The following is a 23865-nucleotide window of genomic DNA, read 5'->3' as shown; positions in this document are numbered from 1 at the left end:
ATACCCAAATCACTCTTTTCTTGACAAGTACTCAGATACTCCTTAAACGATTGTATTAGCAAATGTTTCATCTTCACTCCAGTTCAAATTGTGAAAAAGATATGGTCAGAAAAAGAGCAGGGTGGAGAGGGAAACAGGACCTTCCCCAGAAGCTCAGAAAGACTGTAGAATTCCTGTCTCAGAGTAAAAGCCCTTCCCTACAGACTTGACTCTGGTTCTAGTCTACCTCTTTCAATCCAAGCGCAGCTTCCAGAAATCATGGGAATTTCTCCGGAAATTCAGAGTTAGGACGAGTCGCTTATCGGGAGGATGGGAAGCTTTGTTGAGCCTGGATGTCCTTGTCCTGGTAAGAGGCCACGTGGCCGTGGGAGGCCCTCAGGTATCCTGTTTCTGTGCTCTAGCGAAGGCGAGACGTGTGGGACCCACTGAAGAATGACCCGAGGCGAGACAGGCAGGGCGGGGAATGGGGACAGAAGGGGCGGGGCCCGCGTCAGGGGGTGGGGCTGCAGGGCGCACCACAGACTGGAGCGCGTGGAGTGGGCGGGGCCGTGCCAGGGGCGGGCCCGGTTGGAGGCGGGGCCTCGGGCGGCGCGGGTGCATCGCGGTCTCTGCTAGCAGGCTGGCTGGCGGGCGTCGGGCCCGCAGCGGCGCGGCGTCCAGGGTGCGCGACGAGCCGAGGGCCATGGCCGCCTCTCCGGGCCCAGCCGGCGTTGGCGGCGCCGGGGCAATGCACGGCTCCGGCCCGTCGGGCTTCGCCTTCGACTCGGGACTCGAGATCAAAACTCGCTCGGTGGAGCAGACGCTGCTCCCGCTGGTTTCTCAGGTAAAGCGGCGCCCGCGGGGCCCCTCGCCTCCCTCCGGCCTCGGCCCGCGATGGCGGCGGTCGCTCGCGCGGCGGGGGCCGGGCCGGGCGGGAGGCAGACACTGCCCCGCATTCCTCAGGGGGACTACGGCGTCGGTGTCCGACCTCCTGTCTGGGGCTTGAGGAATGGCCTCAGCTGAGGCGACCAGAGCTTGACCATCCGAAACCCGGCGGTGGGGCCGAGTGGGCTGCAGCGCCGGGAGCCTAGTACCGACCTGAGTGCCCGCCGCAGGTGCGCGCCCGGCCTCCGCACAGGACCCGCCTCCGGGCTGCGGCTCCCGTGACCCCCGGCCCCGCGAGGCCAGATCTCGAGAGGCGGAGAAGACCCCGCAGGGGCTCCGCAGGCGCTCAGCGGCCCTCCCGGCTGCCGCTCTTTAACCCGCTGCCGGCGCACGCTTGCATCCCCACCATCCCCGGTCTGTGGCCACTCTGGCTGGGGCGTTCCTGCCGGCCTCCAAGTCCAGCGTGCTCTCCTCTCCCCAAGGCCTTTGTCCCTTTCCCCTGCGTGTGCGTCCGCTCGCCCGTCTCGCATTCAGCCCGGGCCACCCTGACCCTTCCCCTTAACCTGCCTCCTTCACTTCATTTGGCTTTTGTCCGGCCTCGAAAGGGTGAAGTGAAGGACTGTCTGATAGTTAATCCGGATGCACATCTTTTGGCCAAATCCCATTTGGGATGTATGCTTTATTGTATTTATTGGTCACAACAGAAGCTTGCAATCAGCTAATTGACGCGGTTGGCTTCAGAGAAGTTGTTACTGTGAGCTGAGTTTTATGCAGCCTGAGGGCTAGAATTCCTCACCTAGATCTGTTGTGATGTGCCAAGCACTGTGGGGAGTGAAGAATTCTGTGCCTTCAGGAGCTCGTTGGCGATGTGTGACTCACGACTAGATTGCAACGTCTTGATGACTCACAGTAGTATTGCCAAGATTTTAGAGGTAGAAGGAATCCTAAAAGTTGTCTGACTCTAAATTAAAAAGATCTTTCATACAGCATCCTTGACACCTGGTCACCAGTCCTCTGCTTAAACATTTAACTCCTTGACGGGAAGCCTGTAGCTCTTCCATAGAATTTTAAATGTCATCGCTTCTCCATCCCAGCTCTGCAAATATTTGAAAACAGCAGTCATACATATCCCTAGATTCCTGCTATGCTAATTAAATAAACGGCTCCATTTTCTTTACCTGTGCTGATTTCAGCCTGGTAACTGGACAGTGAATGAGTACCCCAGGCACTCCCCCACCCTCTTCCCTTCCATGTGTGATAGAAGCACTGACCAGTGGGAAGGAGGAGCTTGAGGATTAGTTAGTGAGGTCTACATTGTCCCCTCCCTCAAAAGAAAACCACTACCACCACCAACACAACCACAACACAAAATGAGAGATACTGAAATAGTTTTAAGAGAGAAAATTAAGAGAGTGGTATTTTATCCATTTAACAATCCGTATATAATGCTTACTATGCACTAGGTCACGCTCTAAGCACTTTATACATACTAACACATTTAATTCTCATAACAATCCTATGGGGTAGATATATGTTGGTCCTCATATGAATGAGGAAACTGAGCATCAGTAAGGTTAACTAACTTGTCATGGGACTTTCACTTGTAAATGTCAAACTCGGATTTGAACTCAGGCAGCCTGGTCTGAGAGTCTGTGCTCTTAGCTAACCATACTCTTTGTTCTCTCTAGAGATTAGGCGCAGCAATGAGGTCAGCTAGCAGTAGGTACAGAGAAAAGAGCCCACAACGGGAAAAACCAGCTGGAAGTTTGTTGTAATCTGGAGAAATGGTAACTTTTAACAGTATCACTGCTAAAAGTGTATCAGTCCTACAGTCCTACATTGTGTAATTCTGGGGTGAGAGGGTGGAGAGAGTAGGAGAGTGAAAGAGGAAACATGTGAACTGGCTGCTGAGAGTTAACTAGAGGTCAATGCCAAAGGGGGAAAATGCCAGCTTTTTTTTTTTTTTTTCTTCCCTGTTAAAGATTGGTTCAGGGCCCTGACTGAGGTTCTGCACTGCACAACATTCTGTGTCCGTAGCTGGATCTTTAACACTGTTATAACTGATATTCCTAATGACTGACTGTATTGAACAAAAAAAAGTTAAATAATGCTTAAAGTCAAGAAATATCTGAAGCATAGCTGGGACACTAACCAAGCAGGAAAATGTGGAATACAATTTAGAATGATTTTTAGGTTTTAGGGAGTATAAGCAGATTAAATACACAGCTCTAGAAAACTCTTGTCCAGGAGTCTCATTTTCTACAGATGCTGCATTATTACCCAACTTATGTTTTACCACCATATCCACAAGAATATTTTAAGCCTTTTAGGCAGGACTTTGTTGTGTTCTTTCTAGTTGCTACTCTCTGAGGGACTTGTATTCTAGTTGGGAGGCAGGACAGGTACCGAAAAGCACATGCCAAGTGTCAGATGAACAGCATCAATAGTAAATGCTCCAAGATCTCAGAGCTGATGTGGATGAGTCAGAAATGGTGCCATAAAAGAGACAGGGTCTTGAGGTGAACAGGTAGGGCTAGCCTTGTACCGTTTAGTGAGTTTTAAGCACAATTTCTACTCTGATATCATCTAACCTCTTCTAACTCTCCAAGTAAAAAGTTCTGGGTTACTGGCCTTATTCAAGGACTGCAAGGATGGCTCAATACTAGACAAACGTATATAATTTTATGCATTCACATATTAGAAAAGGTATATGTTTTTATCAATAGATGCAGAAAAACATTCAGTTAAATTCAACTTCTAATCATGATAAAGAGGACATAGCAAACTAGTAATAGAAGAAAATTTCCTTAACCTAATAAAGAGCACCTACAGAAAACCTATAGTTAGCATCATAGCAGGAAGTCAAGTTTAAAATAAGTATTTCCTTTAAAACTAGAAATAAGAGGAGGGATGCCTGCTATCAGAGCTTCTGTTCAGCACTGTATTGGAAACCCTACCCATTGCAACAAGACAAGGAGAAGTGAAAGGTGTAAATATAGGAAAGGAAAAATCAAAATATAATTGTCTACATAGAAAACTTGAGAGTCTACAAATAAATTATAAAAATTAGGAGGTTTAGTAAGTTCACTAATTGTAAGCTTCCAAAGTCAACTGTATTTCTCTCCATTAATAACAAACAGAAAAAAAATAGTTCTAAAAAAATGATACCAGTTAGAATAAAAATGACAACAAAATATGTGTATAGCAAAAGAGATGCCAGACTTCATGGAGAAAATTTTTAAAATTTATGGCAAGCCAAAGTAGAACTAAATAAATGGGAGAGAAATACTATGTTCCTGGCTGGATAGACTTGATATCATAGACATGTCAATTTTTCCCCATAGATCTATAAATTTAATGCATTTCCAATGAAAATTTTACAGAATTTTTTGAGTAGAATTCCATAAAAATAATTCTAAACTTTATATGAGAGAGCAAAGAGCCAAGAACAGCCAAAAAAGAAACAAAGTGGGTAGACTTGCTCTACAAGCTTTCAAGTCTTACTATATAGTTACAGTGATTAAAACTGTGGTTTTAAGAACAGAGATGGACAAATATACCAGTGACAAAGAACAGAGACCCTAGAAACAGATCCACACCTGTATGGAAACTTGATAATTTACAAAGTTTGCACTACTGGTCAGTGGGGAAAAGAACTTTTTTTTAAAAGGGGGGACAGTTGGTTATCTAAACAGAAATACATGACATTGAATCCCCACCTCACATTATATACAAAAATCAATTCCAAATGGATTAAAAACATCAGTACAAAAGTGAAAACTTACGACTTTTAGGGGAAAAAATAGGGCAATATCTTCACCACCTCATGGTGGGAAAGGATTTCTTAATACACCAAAAGTATGAAACCTAAACAAACATTCATATATTTGCTCCATTAAAGTGGAGAATCTTTGTTCATCAGAATTGAAAGTATAAGCCATAAAGTGAGAGAATATGATTGCAGTACAAATAAGCAACAAATAATTGGTAGCACCCAGGATAAATAAAGGGCTTCAATGAATCAAAAATAAGATTACCCACTGAAAATTGGTAAGTCATCTCACAGAAGAGGAAACAGATGTCCAAAAGATATGTGGAAAGATGTTCAGCTTTGTTAGAAATCGATGAAGTACAAGTGAAAACCACAGTGAAAACAAATGTTGGTGAGGAATGTAGAGCTGATGGAAATGTCAGTGGTACAACCATTTTGGAAAACAGCTTGATGTAATCTGCTGAAGTCGAAGGTGGGTATTATCTGTGACCCAGGAATTTCACTCTTAAATCCATACCCTTAGAGAAACTCCTGCACGTGTATTAGAGACATAGATTGGAATGTTGGTAGTCTTTCTACTTCTAATGGCCTGAGGCTGGAAACTGCCCAAATGTATTTTAACAGTAGAATATCAAAATAAATTGTGCTAAGTTCATATAGTGAGATACTATGCAGCAGTGAAATGAATGAGCCATAGCTATAATTATCAATATAGAAGAATCTCAAAAACATAATGTTAGGGGAAAAAAATTAAAGGTTCAAAACAGGCAAAACAAAACCGTGTATCATTTAGGGATATAACACATGTACAAGAGTTATAATAAGGAAATGATGAACACAAAATCAGGATAGTGGTTCCTTCTGGGGAGTGGGGCTGAGAGGGGAGTGATGTGGAAAGAGAGGGGCCCACAGGGCACATGGGTTGTCAGAGGTGCTGGTAATGTTCTCCTAAGCTTGGTGGTGGGTTTGTTATGTCTTCCTTTCATCTCTTTAAGTGGTGCACTTCATTTGTTGTGTATTTCCTAATTCAGACACATTTTTTTTTTAAAAAGTTCTGGGCCGAGTCTCAAACACATTTTCTGCAGAGCAGCTCCCCGCCTTCTTTAATAATCACTTTATTCTTCCTGTCAAAACTCCCACTCCCAGGCTTACAATGGTTTTATCCGAGGAAGGGAGGAGGGCTATCTGCCACACAGCCCCACCCTAGCGTGGAATGTTATTCTCCCACCCACTAGTCTTTTCCTGTCTGTGACAGATTTACCTCCCTCACTGTTATACAGACCCTTTGCGTTTCTAGGGTGGCTCCCCTCCTCTTCCCAGTTCTCTCAGCATTGTCCTGGAAGCTTTTCAGGACCTTTGTCTCATTAAGTTGGAGATGAATAGAGAACATATGGGGCGCTCTGCTGATTTGTGTATGTGAATATATGTGTGGTTTTAACTGCAAAGCGAAAACATGTAAGTGGCGTGGAAAGTAAGTGAAAATGTCCCTTTTCCTGCTTTTCCATGGCCTCCCCATGATTTGATGTGTTTTCGTCTATGTTGGTTTCTACAACTGATTAGCTGATTTTTATATCTAGTAATTTTGAGAATTTACTAATGAGTTAAGCCCAGAAACAAACTTCTCTGTCCTGGGCTAACTCCCCCCCCCCTTTTTTTTTTCAGGTCCCAAGGAATTAAGGCTTTGCTCCTTTATCTGGCCTACTACCTTTTTTCCCCCCCTCCCTGGGTCTTCACTTTCCTTCTTATCTCCCCACAAAATAAGTAAACTAAAATAATCCATTTCAATCAAGAGATTACTGTCAGTTCTTCTAGAAAATAAAATAATACCACAAACGTGAGGAGAGAACAGAGATTCTAGAAATGCAGATTGGGTAATATCTAATCATTATGTAGTGTTCACCAAGTACCAGATGCTATTCTAAGTACTTTATACGCATGTACTGATCTGTTTACCACAATGACCTAATGAGATGGGTATTATTATTATTCTTGTTTTTACAGATGAGAACACTGAGTCACAGAAAGGTTAGATAACTTGCTACATAGTCACATGACAGAGCCAGGCCTCAAACCCAGGCAGAGCTACGCCAGGGTTCATGCTCTTAACTGCTAGGATATACTTTCTTGACATCTTTTGTTAGAAGGTACCAAGTAAGCCCTAGTTCTTATTTTATTCCACAACAGAGTTCTTCAGTACATCAGATCCTCTTTCTTCCCCATGGGGTGCCTTCTCTGTTCTCTCTTCTGGTTCATTCAGGCATTCTCCAGACTGCTGTTAGGGCAACTCCAAGTTGTGGCCTCCAGTTTAATATGCCTCCTATTTTTGCAGAATAATAGCTGAAATTTTATTTGGCACATTATAATTTACAAGACAATATTACCAGCTGTCTTTCCCTTGATCTTTAACATAATTCTGGGAGGAAAGAGGCAGGGTAGTAACTGAGAGGCAATTTATTGCCTTTGTGACTTTGGGCAAATTCTTAACCTCGTCAACTTTTAGGTTCTTTATCTGTAAAATGAGTGTAGTAGTATCTACCTCATAGAGATATGAGCATTAAATGAATCAATACAGGTAAAGCACATTAGATAGTGTCAGCTAATGGTAAATATTAACTGGTCAGTTTTTTGCATGATGATTGAAGTTTGGTCTCATTTTTGTTAAACTGTGTTTAAGTATGTCTATGTATAAAGCAAGACTGAAAAGAAAAATGTCAAGTTGCTCCAGGATAATGGGATTATGGGTGACTTTTATTTCTTGAAGATTTTCTATATTACCCCTCCCCACTTGTGAAAAAATCAACATGTATAACTTTTTGGACCTCCCTTTTAAAAAGTTTGAAAATACCTTTAGGATATAAGTAGACCTTTTAATAAGAAAAGTTATAAATTGCCTTGGCTCCTCTAAATTCAATTTTAAATGCATACCTGCATTTGGATTGAATGTTTTCCAGATTGCTTTGAATAAGAGGAAGATAGCCACACCTAATTATGCTCTGGGAAGGATGCTTGTAGTGGAAGCAAAAATGAGTGCTTCAGAACTGAACAATAGTTGGTATTTTAGCCTAATTGTAGGATCTTTTCTTTACAAATGAAAATTTTAAGTTTTATATAAATACAGGATTTAATAAACACAACTTAAACTTCTTTTCTCCAGAATCTCTTCCAAGATGGTTGTTTGGAATAATCGATGGTAGTCAAGTTCTCTGTTCTCCAGGTGGTCCTAAGAGTTCCCTAGAGTCTAGCAGGTATGAAGAAGACTAAGCTAGCTAGTGCTCAGAGGATTCATATTTGTTTCCCTACTTCCCATGACCCATAGTTATCCTCAAAATTCAACCATAGCAACTCTTCTTTGACGTGGTTACCTGTAATTTTAGGTAATATTTTATTTTGAAGACAGTGATCTCCCCTCCCAAAAAAAAAAAAAAAAGAAAAATCCCAGGAAGATTGAAAAGCTCCACTAAAGGGAACAGTACAGGGTGGGTTTTGGTATCAGATAAACCTGGGTTCAAATTCTAAACTAGCCCACTTCTTAGCTGTCTGAGCCAAGTACTTAATTTCGCTCAGAATCAGTTTTCTTGTCTTTAATGGTACTTAAGGATGAAATAAGAGAGCAGATTATAATGTGCCTTTGAGTGCTTACCAATACTTAAACAGAATACTCGCATCTTTTTGTTTAATCCTCTTATCAGCAGAGAAGTTAGAGGCAGAGAGGTCAGTCTGGCTAAGTGGTTAAGAGGCTAGGCTCTGGAGTCAGAGTATCTGGATTTAAATCTTAATTCTCCTACTCTTGTTGATGTCCAATTTCCTTACTCTTGATGCTGTCCAATTTTCTCACTTGTGAAATGAGATTGATATTAGTATTTATTTCATTGGGATTTTGTGAAGCATTATAGAGTGGTATTTTCAAATATGGCCTCTGCCAGCATTACCCTGATACCAGAGAGAGATAAGGACACTAGAAAGAAAAAAAAATTACAGGCCAGTATCCCTGATGAACATAGATGCAGAAATTCTTAACAAAATACTAGCAGACTGAATTAAATGGGTCATACACCATAATAAAGTGGAATTTATCCCTGGGATGCAAGGATGTTTCAATACATGCAAATCAATACATGTGATGCACCACATAAATAAAAATGAAATAAATATATAATCATTACAATAGGTGCAGACAGAGGATTTGACAAAAATTCAACATCCTTTCATGATTAAAAACTCTCAACAAATTGCGTATAGAAAGAACATACCTCAACATAATAAAGGCCATATATTACAAACCCACAGCTAACATCATTCTCAACAGTGAAAGGTTAAAAACTTTTCCTCTAAGTTCAGGGACAAGAAAAGTGTATCCATTTTCACCACTCCTAGTCAACACAGTACTGGAAGCCCTAGCCAGAGCATTTAAGCAAGAAAAAGAAATAAAAGGCCTCAAAGTCAGAAAGGAAGAAATCAAATTGCCTTCATTTGCAGATAACATGATATTATATATAGGAAATCCTAAAGACTCCACCAAAAAACTATCAGAACTAATAAATGAGTCATAAACTTGAAGGATAAAATTGACATGCAGAAATTTGTGTTTTTATACACTAAAAACAAAATATTTGAAAAAGAGATAAAACAATCCCATTTATAGTAGCATCAAAAACAATAAAATACTTGATAAATTTAACCAAGGAAACGAAAGATCTGTACACTGAAAACTCTAAGATTTTGATGAAAGAAATTGAAGAAGACATGAGTAAATGCAAAAAGGTCCATTAAAGGTCTGTTAAAAGATCCATGTTACCCCAAATTATCTATAGACTCAATGCAAGCCCCATCAAAATTCCAATGGCATTTTTAACAAAAATAGAAAAAAATCCTAAAATTTGTTTGGAAGCACAAAAATCCCAACTAGCCAAAGCACATGAGAGAGAGGAACAAAGATGGACACTTCACACTTCCTTATTTCAAACTATGCTACAGAGCTATAGTAATTAAACAATATGGTACTGGCATAAAAATAGACACATAGTCCAATGGAACAGAATCCAGAGCCCTCAAATAAACTCGTGCATATACAATAAGCTAGTATTTGACAAGGGAGCCAAGAATACTCAATGGTTAAAGAATATTTTCTTCAATAAATTATTTGGGAAAACTGGATAATCACATGCAAAAGAATAAAATTGGACCCTTGTCTTACACCACTCGTAAAAATTAACTTGAAATGGATTAAAGAGTTAAATGTAAGCCTTGAAGCCATAAGACTCCTAGAAAAAAATATAGGGAAAAATTTCCTTGACAAAGGACTTCCCAATGGTCTTTCAGATATAACACCAAAAGTATAAGTAACAAAAGCAAAAACGAACAAGTGAGACTACATCAAACTGGATAGTTTCTGTACAGCAAAAGAAATAATCAACCAAATGAAAAGGCAATCTGCAGGATGGGAGAAAGTATTTGCAAACCATCTATCTGCTGAAGAGTTAATACCCCCAAATTATAAGGAACTTATATAACTCAGTAGCCAAAAAGAATGTGATTTTAAAATGGACAGAGGAACTGAATAGAAATTTTTCAAAAAAAGACATACAAATGGTCAACAGGTACATGAAAAGATGCTCAGTATCACTAATCATCAGGGAAATAAAAGTCAAAACTATAATGACATATCACCTCATAGCTGTTAGAATTGACTATTATCAAAAAGATGAGATAACAAGTGTTGGAGTGGATGTGGAAAAAAGGAATCCTTGTGCTCTATTGGTGAGAATGTAAATTGGTACAACCACTATGGAAAAGAGTATGGAGATTTCTCAAAAAATTAAAAAATAGTACTACCATATGATCCAGCAATTCCACTTCTAGGTATATATCCAAAGGAGGTGAAATCAGGATCTTGAAGAGATACATGCACCCCTGTGTTCACTGCAGCAGCATTCACAATAGCCAAGATATAGAAACAACCTAAGTGTCCTATGGGTGGATGGATAAAGATGTGATAAAAATATAAAATGGAGTTATTATTCAGCCATGAAAATGAAGGAAATCCTGCCATTTGCCACAACATGGATGGACCTTGGAGGCATTATGCTAAGTGAAATAAGTTAGGCAGAGAAGGCAGATACTGTATGATCTCACTTATATGTGGAATCTAGAAAAGCTGAATTCATAGAAATTGAGTAGAATGGTGATTGCTGGGGGCCGGGTGGTGGGGAAAGTGGGGAGATACTGGTCAAAGGGTACAAATTTCCAGTTATAAGATGAGTAAGTTCTGGGGCTCTAGTGGACAGCATAGTGACTATAGTTAAGAATACTGTATTATGGTCTTGAAAGTTGCTAAGAGAGTAGATCTTAAATGTTCTCACCATTACCACCACCACCACCAAAAAAGCCCTCAAAAAACAAGATAATTATGTGAGGTGATGGAAGTATTAACTACCCCTATGGTGGTATCAAATGCAATATGCTGTGGAAGCATTTGCAATATATATGTGTATCAGATCATCACATTGTACACCTTAAACTTGCACAATGTTATATGTAAATTATATCTCAGTAAAGCTGGGGGTGGGGGAAAGGAGTGGCCTCAGAGCCAAATTGTCTGACTGTGAATTTTGGCTTCACCACTTAGCAGCTGTGTGCCCCAGCTAACTGCCCTCAGGTAAGCTTGGAATTGTTATTAATAGAAACATTGTCCTCAGGAGGGGTACAGGATGATTTGCTGGTTGGCTTGGGTTGAGGCATTAAAACTATCAAGTTAGTCTATTAGGCTAGTGTAGAATGCTGAGATTAATTTTCTAGGCCTTTGGAATATAGTTTTTTTTTTTTAAAAAAAAAAGGTATTGAGATAAAATTTCAGCAGGTTGCTTTTGTCTTTTATTTTTAGATCACCACACTTATTAATCATAAAGATAATACCAAAAAGTCCGATAAGACTCTGCAAGCAATTCAGCGTGTAGGACAAGCCGTCAACTTGGCAGTTGGAAGATTTGTTAAAGTAGGGGAGGCTATTGCCAACGAAAACTGGGATTTGAAAGAAGAAATAAATATTGCCTGTATTGAAGCTAAACAAGCAGGTATGTGGATATTGATGTTGAAGCCTATTTATACCCATTTTACTGCTTTGAACATGATGACAAATTATTGTTTTATTTTCAGTAAAGGTATGTACTATGTTTTAGCCCTGTGATTACGGATGCCTAGGGTATTAAAGGCCTGGATTAGCTTCCAGGAATATTGAACTTCTCTTGGATCCAGTCCCAAATCTGAAACATTGACTTTTTTCACTGGGCAGGTTGGAAGTCCACCATCCTTGCCATCAGCCATTGAATGCGAGAGGTATAGAGGACTGCGAGTCATGGACTCTGCCATTAAGGAGCCTATTAGCTTATTTACCACCATGTAGGAAATGGAAATGAAAACAAGCATGTTCCTATCTCTACAGCAGACAAATCAGACTGACTTCAAATTTCTGGATGTCCCACAAGCCTCTATAACTGGTGGCACAGGAGTCTTAGAGAACCTGGGGAGTTTTGATGGATACAAACAGTTCAGCTTTGTGGAAGTATCATTTATCCACTTATACATTCAACAAATATTTACTGAGTGCTGGCCATGTGCCAGGACTTTTTCTAGGCCAGAGGGATATAGCCATGTAGAAGTCAATAAAAAATTTGGAACTTGCGTTCTAGTGAGGGAGACCACAAACAAGCAAATAAATAGGTGTATGCATAAGGTCAGATAGTGATAGTTATGATGAAAATAATAAAGCAGAGGAAGGGTTAGGAGATAAGACCAAAGGAGGTATATTTTAGAGAGGTCAGGGTTTCTCACCTTCGATGCTGTTGACATTTTGGGCTGGATAATTATTTGTTGATAAATCTTTGTTATGAGTGGGGGCTACCCTGTACTTTGTAGAATGTTTAGCAGAATCCCTCACTTCTGCCTATCAGGCGCCAGGAGATCCCTTCTTCCCGCTTTGTGACCACCAGTAACGTCTCAGCATTGCCAAATGTCCTTTGAGGGGTCGAAATGGCTCGCAGTTGGGAACTACAGATATAGGGAGATCAGGAAATCTCTCTAAGGAAGTTAACATTGGAGCAGACAGCGATGAAATGAAGGCCCCAGCTATGTGAATATCTGGGGAAAGGCAATTCCAGGCAAAGAGAAGAGCTAGGACAGGTATGGCCTTCTAGGCAAAGATAGGAGCTTTGGACTGTGTTCTACATGTCATAGAGGGGCTAGTGGAAGTTATTGTGCAAGGTAATGACATAATCTCATTGATTTTTTTAAAAGGACCCCTGGTGGCTCCTGTATTGAGAATGGATTTTATGGGGAATGAGGGAGAAATCAGAGACCGGTTAGGAGGCTTTTGCTGTGGTTCAGGTGATAGATGATGGTAACTTGGTCCAAGTGATAGCATTTGAGGTGGTGAAGAGCGGTTGCACTTGGTTATATTGTCAAGGTGGAGCTGGTAGGATTTGCTGCTAGTTTGGATGTGGGCTGTGATGGAAAGAAGAGTCACGGAAAACTCTAAGGTTTGGGGTATGAACATCTGGGTAAATGGTGGTGATATTAATTGAGATGAGCAATCCTGAGGGAGGAGCAGGTGCGTCTGGAGGATCATCCTGAAGGAAAGGGGTGAAATAAGGCCAAGTGATATGGAGGGGCCAACCAGACAATACATGGTCCTGAGTGTTATGTGAGTGACTTTAGGTGTTACTATATAGTTGATAGATTGAGGAATCTGGGGCCAGATGAAAGATAATAGTTTTGTGTTAGACATGTTTCTGGTAGTATGGACGTAATGAACAAATGAAGGGTGACTGAGAGAGCACTGAGGCTAAAGCCAGGGAGATTAATATGGAAGCTTTTCCAGTAAACCAGGCTAAACCAAAGCAATGCCTTAAGGATATAAAAAGCAAGATAAGTACACTAAATATCCACTAAGGTGGTTAAACGATAGAACTTGGTTATTGATTAAAGGAAAGGGAGGATTCTGAATTGACTCTTGGGTTTCTATCCATTCACTGGGATATAGAATGATTTTATGTGGGGAAGAGGGGATGGCCTTATTCTATTCATAATTTATATTTTGCCTACATAGTAAAAGAGATTTTAAATAGCTTATAATTAAACATATATGTTTAATAAACCCATTAAAATAGAAAGTGAAAATAAATATAGAAAAAAAAAATAGCCAGCATTGTTACTCTAATTAAACATGAAATTTATCTTTGCAGTTCCTGGAAGGCAAGACAGAAATGTGGGAAAGAAAGGGTTATATAATTCTCATTGTTTGTTAAAAGGAAACAAACCAGCTTGTCAAGAGGAGAGCGACTTTCTTCCCTGGCACTGAGTTATTATGTGGGAGCTTATACAACAGACATTATTACATAATGCAATGAACAATTCAACAGAAAATGTAGAGGTGTTCTTCATATTATTGTTTCTTAAGCAAACCTTTAATTAAAGCAAGAGTAGGGGTTTTTAAATGAAAGAGCAACCTTACTGGCTTTGTAGGATGTCGCTGTGCCCAGTGTAGGGTGAGAAAAGAGGCCGTGGACACCTCCACCAGCTCTAGCAGACCGTGCTGCCCCGCAAGTCCTGTAAGCCTAGGAGCTCCATACAGGAGTCTTTTGGAGGCTGTCTTGGTGTCATGGGTTCCATATTTTGTCTCCTGTGAAGTACCCTTCCCCTTCTTGATAACTGCCTCATATAGTCACTCAGGTAAGAGAATGAGAAAGGTGCCTCCTGGAGTTGTATGATATGGAAACCCTATTTTCTTTAAACATGTATAAATTTAAGACTTCACCTAAATCACTCCTGAAATATTTCTAGCCCACTCAGCCCAGAATAATTACCTTTTCCTTGGGACCATTTAATACTTATTTGAGGGAAATAATATAAAGTAGTGATAAAGAACTGGGACTCTGGAGTCAATCCCAGCTCTTCCACTTGCTAGCAGTGTGGTACTGGGCAGACTACTAAACTTTTTTAAACCTCAGTTTTCTCATCTATAAAATGGGGGTATTGTTAGTGTTTACAGAAGTGTTTGATATAATGCATCTATGCATTGACATATAGAAAGTGCTCAATAAATATTAGTTTTCATTGTAACTATTATTTTTAACTTTTCTTTCCCCGTGTTGGACTTCTGCATTGTGTTTTACTTTTTTCTAATTGAGGTATAAGTGACACAGAGCATTGTATTAGTTTCAAGTGTACAATGTCATGACTTGATATTTGTATATATTGTGAAATGATCACCACAGTAGGTCTTGTTAACATTCACACATAATTACAAAATTTTTTTTCTTGTGATGAGAACTTAAGATTTACTCTTTAGCAACTTTCAAGTATGGAATACAGCATTATTAACTATGGTTACCAGGCTGTACATTACATCCCCGTGACTTATTTTATAACTGAAATTTTGTACCTCTTGACACCACCCATTTCATCTATGCCCTGCTGTGTTTTTATTTTTCACTTGGATACTAGTCAAGTTTTACATTTTCTATGGGTGCTCAGAGAATATTTGTACTTGACTGACTTTGAGTTTTTGCTTTAAGATGTAACACTAACTAGTTACATATAACAAGTCAAAAATTATGGCCACAAAGCTGTAAGACAGCTTTGTGACTTTTCCAGGGAACTAACTTTGGAACAGTCTCTACTTAGAACAACTTTATAATGTTAAAGAAACGTTTGACTTTGTTGGTGGAGCTAACCAAATGTTACCATCCCACATACCTAGGGCTAAATGCCTGTGATTTAGTCAGAAAAAGGAAAGGTTAAATAACACCATATGCCCAGGTTCATATGTAATATCCTTGATGATCGAGGGCTACAGGAAAATGTAACATTTCCCAGGGGTGCAGAGGAAGCATTTTTAGTTTTTGCTATTACAGAAAGATACTTTTCCTCCTGCTTCTTTCTCTGTGCATTGATATTTAATTCTAACCTCTTTTTCTCTGCTTATTTTGCTGTATAAGCTTTGTATTAGTTACCTATTGCTGTGTAACATATTAACCCGAACTTAGCAACTTAAAACCACGAATGTTTATTCCTGCAGTAGTTTCAGAGGGTCAGAAATTAGGAGCAGCTTAACCAGCTGGTTCTGGGTCAGTGTCTCTCATAAGGCTGCCCTCAGGATGTTGGCTGGGCCTGCAGTCATCTGAAGGTTCGACTGGACTGTAGGAGCTGCTTTCAAGCTCCCACTCTTAGTTATTGGCAGGCTTCCCATTTTTGCTGCCGGTTGACTAGAGGCCTCAGTTCCTCCCCATGTATGCCTGTCTGTAGTAATGGCTGCGTACAACATGGTGACTGGCTTCCCTCAGAGAGAGAGAGAACTGAGATGCTACCCCAGTGTCCTTAACAACCTAACCTTGGGTGTAACATACTGTCACTTCTGCCATACCAACCCTGGTGTGATGTGGGAGGAGACAGCATGAGAATGAAAATGCCAGGAGTTGGGGATCATTGGGAGCCACCTTGGAGGCTGGCTGCCGCAGACTTCATCTGTTAGTAGTAGAGCTTCAGCTATTGTCTTTGTATGTAACCAGTCCATATCTAGTGGCTTATCTTTTGGGTTTTCCTGTGTTATTTCAAATTCCTATTGTCTGAAAGTGAATTTATCATCGCTGTTCCCATACCCCTCTGACTCTTTTAAGAGACTTAGGTTTGTAACCTTGAAGCCATTCTTTTCACTTTCCCTTTCCTTCTTATCTCTGTTAAGGTACTAATTTTAATTGTAGTTTAATTTAATTTTAATTTTCTTTCCTCAGTATCTCCCAAATCATCCTTTTTATATTCCTGTGACTACCAGCCTGGTAAGATCTTTCCACTTCATACCCACAATTAAAATAGCTGCCTGATTAGCAGCCTGGCTCTGAATCTCTCCTTTCCAGTCCATTTTATATGCTTCTATAAGACAAATCTTCCTAAATCTTGACTTCATTATGTCGCACCTTGTGATCTGTCCATTAAAATTTATATACTTTTACTCAAGTTCCTTAGCTTCTTGGTTGTATGTAATAATATTGACAAGAGGGCTTTTGTGAGAAAATCAATCTGTTATGTTTTCAGATTTATTTAGGACTTAAATAATGATCTTGAACGTTACAAGATGATAAAAAAATTTTTTTAATCTTGTCAATTTAGATAGTAAGGTTTAGAAATAATTACAGTTTGGTTTCATTTTGGGCGACAATAAATATTTAAATTTTTTTGTTGAGGAATAATTGCTATTACAGAAATCAAAAGGTTTGATAGCAATGGTGAAGAAGGGACTTTTTCTAGAGAATTGGATTCATTTGGTAGAATGGTTTATGTTGGGCATCATAAGAAGTATAAATTTCAAATAGCAAACCTGAGGGTCAGCTTGTGACTTGAGTTCTCAGGAGGGACACTGTTGCTATGTTTTCCCACCCAGAGCCCAGGCTGACCAATGGATGAACTTGCTTATTGTTTCCCTCTACCTATGGATGAATGATTCTTCTAGGCCCCCTTTTCACGGAGGAAGCCTCCCACTGGGGCCCAAACCCTTGTCTCCTCTCCCTGAATGTCCATAGAAACCCAGGCGCCTTCAGGTTGTGGAGATGGGCAGTGACCTCCCTCTATCCCCCGACCCCTGGCCAAAGTCTGGGCAACTGCTTACTGCTCTGCTTTCAGGTTCTTCTTTGGTTATTGGCTCCTGGGATTTCTCTTACTCGGTCCTGTAGAACAGGAGGCTTTGGGGATCATGTAATTTGCCATACCACTGGAAACAAAAGTTGTATTTTTCAAACTCAGTAAAGGCAACAATTTTTCACAGTTCTTAGGAATGTGCTGTTGGGCTCATCAAGGAGAAGCTATTTCTTGTTCCTGAAATAAGACTCCAAAGCCAAGTTTCTACCCGTTGGGCACATTATCTTAAAGATTAAAGTCTGGATTTTAATTTGTGTATCTTATTCCCAATTTAACGTCCCCTCCTTGCCTTTCTCCTTAGGTGAAACAATTGCAGCGCTTACAGACGTAGGCAGCTTGAATCATCCAGAATCTGATGGCCAGATCACAATTTTTACAGACAAAACAGGAGTTATAAAGGCTGCCAGATTACTTCTTTCTTCAGTGACTAAAGTGTTGTTGCTGGCAGACCGAGTAGTCATTAAGCAGATAATAAGATCGAGAAATAAGGTACCTGTCTTTCTGATGGTTCTACTTGTGTCTTTCACGGTTGGTCATGAAGTGTTTTTTGTTTTTTTTTTAAGTTTAGGTAATTTGGCAATGCTTGTCTATTTTAATTGTTTATTATTCTAATTGTCTGTAGTTTAAAAGTGGTATCCCAGTGAAGTAAGCCAGAAAGAGAAAGAAAAATGCCCGAAGGGGGCGGGGGTTGGGAAGGGACAGACTGGGATTTCAAAATTTGTAGATACTAACAGGCATATGCAGCATAGATAGACAAGATTATACTGTATAGCACAGGGAAATACATGCAAGATCCTGTGGTAGCTCACAGCGAAAAAAATATGTTCATGTATAACTGAAAAATTGTGCTCTACACTGGAATTTGACACAACATTGTAAAATGACCAAAACTCAGTTTAAAAATGTTAAAAAAAAGAAAAATGCCATATGATATTGCTTATATATGGAATATTAAAAAAAGGACACAAATGAACTACTTATTATTCATAACTTAGTTGATTTATTTCTTAACTATGTGTAAGGACATTTGACTGCTTTTATGATTGGATTACTGCATTCTGTTGATTCTTATTTTGTGGTTGGCTCTATTCCTTTGATAACCATGTAAGTTTAAAAAGCTGAAGATCTAAACTGTTCTAAGAAACAATGAACAGTACGTATATGTAGATTTTAAAACAGTTTTATCTCTCAGAGTTGCTCTTCCTAGAATAAACTTTACCATCTCCCACTCAAAAAAGAAAGTAACGTATGAAAATGTTGCATCAAAGCCATGTAGTGAGCTACACATGCAACTAAAAATGAAATCTTCAGAGACTGAAAACAGCTGAAGATAGCTTCTGAAAGTGTCATATGATCTAAGGTCAGCTGCGTGTATTAGTTTGTTATTATTTTGTACCAGTTGTGCACATAGTTTTTACAATGTATATGGTAATGAAATGGTCTGTGTGGTTTAAAAAAAAAGTGGTGTTTAATCTATACCTGCATTTCCTAAATGATATGTGTACTGGGCCTAGACTTTTGAATGCAAATCATGTTTCTTCTCAGAAAACCATTATCTACTTGTTGAGGCAAAAACTTTTCACATGTACAAATTTGGGAAGAAAAGCTGAGCACCATGACAATGTATATAGTAGAAACCTAGCTGATAAAAATACTGAATTCCTCAGTGCCTTTTTTCCCCCAAGTCAGAGTTTAAGCTTAAATTTAAGAAATAGCTCAATCACCCAAAACCACAATTACCCACACTACAAAATTTCTGTATGCAAAGTCTCTAAATATTACTGAATAATCACAAAATTTAGAGAATAGGTTTTCACTCTCCCCGTCCAGCTAGACCTCTTCCAGTCTCTCGGATAATGGCCATGCCTCTCCATCCTCCAGGAAGCCAGGGTGTGTGCAATCACTGCTTTCCCTGGATAATTCCCTAGGCAAGGAAGAGGGCAGTCAGCCAGGGAAGGGATCCTCCCGCTGGTTTGAGAACAAAACTACTTGGCTGGTATTGAGTGAATTGAAAAGTATAAGTTTAAAGAGAAAAAGAAATCAGAGAGATGCATCAGGCAGTGCTAGAGGAATAGGAAAAAGCCTTCCTGTCTTTGGAAGACGGAGGTTCTGCTCGTTGGTGGCAATCTGCCTTATCTGTGTGAGTCTCCTGGACTTCCTAAGCTGCCAGGGCAGATTAACACGCCAAGTGTCCATCATATCCTCGTTAAAATCCGTAAACACAGGATATCTGTGTTTTCTTTACCTATCTTGGTCTGACTAAAACTAATCCAGTACTGTTATTTCAGAGAAAAGTATTCGAAAATATGTTTCACATCTATTTACATTGGTTCTAATGTCAAGAAAACACATACCATTGTTGGCTCTGTTAAAGACATGCTCTCTATCCACCCCAGGCTGTCCAAAGCTTCTTGGCAATTAACTTATTCGACACAGGCAGTTTCTGATTGATCCAAACTGTTTTCCTGCTCCTTAGATCCCAAGTCTCCCTTTCCAGTCCTCACTCTGCGGGTGACCTTCCTTCCATTTTCCTGAGAAGGACGGGGTTGCCCCAATTCTGGTTCACTGAGCCTTAAAGCTTCTGTGTATCGTCTTTTAGCCTCATCCCCTTCCTAGTTCTCCAAAGATTTGATTATCTTACCCCTGCCCATTCCCAGCTTCTCCAGACTTTGTTACATAAGTGATCCCTTCTCTTGTATATTTAATCATTTCTTTTGCTTTTTTTCCTCTTAATTTTCAAGTAAGCCAAGTCTCCCCATTCTAAAAAGAAATCATTCTCTAAATGGTTCTAACCTTTGAATCTGCGTCTGCTTCTCTGAGCTCCTTTTCAGTCTTCTCCTCAGGCTCTTCCTCAGCTTTCCCCTAGAATTTAGAATTTCTCTTTTTTTTCCTTTCTCGGCTCAGGCTCAATGTCTCAGTCTCCTTTACATCTACACCTGGTAATAAAATATTCTCTGTTTGCAGGTTCTTGCAACTATGGAAAGACTAGAGAAAGTAAACAGCTTTCAAGAGTTTGTCCAAATATTCAGTCAGTTTGGAACTGAAATGGTAGAGTTTGCACATCTAACTGGAGATAGACAAAATGTATGTATTTCCACATTTTAAAGTCTTGAGATACACGTATATTTTCCAGTTTGGATGGAAGTGTGATCTTCGTGATCATTTGGGTTGGTTTCTTTGCTTATTAAATCTATAGCCTTGGTTTTGAGAGCCTTTCATAAACAAGCCAGGATAAAGTCAGTAGATCTGTATGTCTTTTTTTGCACACAGATAACATTTAAATATATTCCCACCTCACACACTGGGAAAGGTCATACTTGCCTTCAAGGCCCAGCTCAAGTACTTCCTCTTTTATGGAACTTTCCATTTGACTCTTCTACAAGGGCTCAGGCAAATAAATGAATCATCATACATATTCTGATAGTATTTTGTTATATAGCTCTGTTATTAGTCTTTCTGTAATTTGTTACTGTGTATTATTCTGTTATTATATCTTTCTATAATTGTATTCTAGGTACTAACCCAAGCATTGGGCTATTTGCATTGTCTGTATGTTAAGCTACTTAATATTTCTGATCTCATTTAATTTTCAAAACGTCCCTATAAAGTAGGTGTTTTTATTACTGTCTCAAAACATGAGGAAACTGAACTTGACAGGATAATAAACTTTTCCAAGGTCACTCTTCTAGCAGATTGAACTCAGTTATGTCTGATTCTAAAGCCTGTAGTTTTCCTACTACACCATAATATTAGCTCTTTGTAGGTCTGTTCCCCAACTCAGACTATAAGTTCTGAAGTTTAGGGAGGTGGAAGACCGTATCAAAACCAGGACTGACTTTTCCTTGTCAGGATATTTGTGCAGAGTCCATCTTATCAAGTTAAATATATAAATGACCTCTTCTTGAGACGCTTTGATGTCGAATTGTAGGCCATAGTCTTGGGCGTGAACTTCCTTGGTTGTAACTGGAGTTGGAAGATGGGTATTGCCTTGGAAAGTGACAGGCTGGATTACGTGCTTCACTTAGTGCTTCCTGGACCATCTGGGTTTTAGAAGGCCTCTGTTTTGTCCTGTGCACCAGCCCTCTATCAGATTGAGATGCCGTCTTTTTTGATCACTTGCTGACACTACAGTATATGGTATCGTGTATGCCTTACAAGTGTTATGTATGGCGTGCCCACTTGGTGCATTGTCAGCTAGACCTACAGGGTTGTTTTTGTTTGTTTGTTTGTTTTGCCAGAAGTCCTGTCTAGTGTGTTAATTAAAAATGAGGAATGGGTGGAGATTTTAGGAATGACCTCAACCTTTATTTTTGACATGTACTCCCGATGGATGGTAGTCACATGTAGGACAGAGTCCTTTAGAATGTGACATTATGACCTGAATTAGCTTTTGGGTTATATGCAGCTTCTCATGTACTGGATGTAACTTTGTTTCTTACTTTCCTATTAAAGAAAGCTGTATTGGGATGCGAGTGGATGAGAGTGATACTATTGTTGGGGTAACTTTGAATCTACTCTAATTTATTAAAACAAATAAAAAAATTTCAAACTTAGATCTTTGTTATTTGTAAGAAAGGCCTTTTCACCCAACTCACAAATAAGAAAAAGCCAACACGACAGGTGAAAATTTTATGTAATCCAAATTTCAGTGTCCATGAGTAAAGTCTTGAACAGAACCATGTTAATTTGTTGATGTTTTATCTAGGGTAGCTTTCACATTAGAGTGGCAGAATTAAGTAGTCGTTTCAGAGACCAAAGGACCCAGAAAGCCTCAAAACTTTATTATCTGGCCTTTTACTGGAAAGTTTGGTTGACCTCTGATTTAGATGGTTACAGCCAAATCATTATGAGAGTATTTGGTTGCAGATTTGATCAGCAATATGTGGGGACCTTTTGTGATCACACACATTCATATCAAGGGCTCTATGAAGAGAAACCCAAAGGGAAAAAAAATCAAAACACAGTTCCTCCTTCAGAGTTTGTGTTCTAGTTGGGGAATAGTATATACCCAAGAAAATCCTAAGAACATTTTAGAGTGGCATATTGGCTGAGCTTAGGGCAAACAAAACTCATATGGAGATGAATAAGCATTTGGATGGGATTAATCAGACATGGTCCCTGAAAGAGCTGCCATCGAAGTGTCTATTTTGAAGGAAATAATAGCCCACAAATGCTCAATAAATAAGTCACTTTTAATTTAGTAAAGCACAAGATGGTTGTTTCTGGTTAGGAGTGAGCTGTGTTCACATGGACACAAGAATGTCAGGTGTGCAGCCCACCAGGATGTGAGCCACATGGCAGCCTCCCCCTGGGCCTTGGCTCCCGGCTCTGCCACCCTGCGTAAGGGCAGCTGTTTCTTTCCACTCTGTGGTGTTGATGTATTTACATTAAAGTGGTGATATTTTATGAAACTTTATTTATTTTTACCTTGTCACTTTTTTTAAACAGTGTTTACCTAATTCTTCAGTATATTATTATTATTGAGTAAATGATTTCTCAAGAAACTGGATTGTTTACATGACCCTAGGCTGCTTAGTGATTTTATTTCATTTTTAGGATTTGAAAGATGAAAAGAAAAAGGCAAGAATGGCAGCAGCTAGGGCAGTTCTTGAAAAGTGCACCATGATGCTTCTCACAGCTTCAAAGGTAAGAAAATTCCTGTTTTACTGTGTTGTAAATTAATTTGAAAATCTGATCAAATGCATTTAGTGTATATATTTTGCGTTTTAAAAAGATCAAAGTAACAATTTGGAAAATAGGCTGTGATAGTCAAATCTCAGTTATTCTTTAATGAGGATGTTAACTTCCTTCCCCAGTTCCAAACATCAGGTAGCCTATGAATCAGCTTTGATTGAGCAGCTAAGCAGGAGCTGGCTTATTAGTGCTGTGAGCTGAGGCCTGTCACGCTTGCCCACTGCCTGCAGGGTTTTGCTTCTCTTACTAGGGAGCCAGCACACGTGCTCTAGAAAAAGCTTGGCAAGTTACAATCTGTTAAGTAACAACAGAGTATTAAGTCAGCCCTTAGTTTGTTTATTCCGTAAATTCATACATCTAATTCCTTATTCTACTTTTAACAAAATTGTCAATCAAGAGCTTGTAATTCCAAACGGCAGTCGACCAGCAAATCGGTACAATTCAAGCTGAACTGGTAAACATCTCATTAGCAGTTTGTTTAGAATTACCTTTTCTGCTTAAAATATTAACTCTCTGTTAGGATCAGTGAAGCCAGAGAAACAGAATTCACTGGAGCCTGCTTGGAAGGCTCTGTTCATAGCCGAGCCCTGGGATAGTTTTTCCTTCACATCATTTTTTGAAAGTCAAAGATGCACCCACACTTATGTAACGTCTGTTCACTTCTCCTTATTCTTTTTTAGCCCTTGCATGTATAAGGCAACATTTTAAAAGTTTTAATCATGATGAAGATACAGGGTTTTTTTTCCCCCCAAACTTTTACGTAAACAAATTGAAGTATAAAGATACAGTTTTACGCTCTGCCTTTTTCACTTAACCTTACTATATCGCCTTTTACTCATCCTGCTTCCACT

At 39.6% G+C, this 23865-nt stretch overlaps 1 protein-coding gene across 1 annotated transcript in view; it reads left to right on the top strand.

Annotated features, from left to right (window-relative positions):
- The first annotated feature begins 575 nt into the window (after nucleotides 1-575).
- CTNNAL1 (catenin alpha like 1) overlaps nucleotides 576-23865 on the top strand; it is a 50839-nt gene continuing 27549 nt past the window's right edge. The window contains exons 1-5 of the mRNA XM_072959875.1: nucleotides 576-823; nucleotides 11517-11706; nucleotides 17622-17809; nucleotides 20285-20404; nucleotides 22877-22966. Of these exons, the coding sequence (XP_072815976.1) occupies nucleotides 683-823; nucleotides 11517-11706; nucleotides 17622-17809; nucleotides 20285-20404; nucleotides 22877-22966 (729 nt within the window). The 5' untranslated portion in view covers nucleotides 576-682. The remainder of the gene's footprint in view (nucleotides 824-11516; nucleotides 11707-17621; nucleotides 17810-20284; nucleotides 20405-22876; nucleotides 22967-23865) is intronic.

The sequence above is a fragment of the Vicugna pacos genome, chromosome 4, assembly GCF_048564905.1.
Source record: "Vicugna pacos chromosome 4, VicPac4, whole genome shotgun sequence".
Taxonomy (NCBI): Eukaryota; Metazoa; Chordata; class Mammalia; order Artiodactyla; family Camelidae; genus Vicugna; species Vicugna pacos.
The sequence above is the reverse complement of the archived record's forward strand: the minus strand, read 5'-3'. Positions and strand labels throughout refer to the sequence as shown.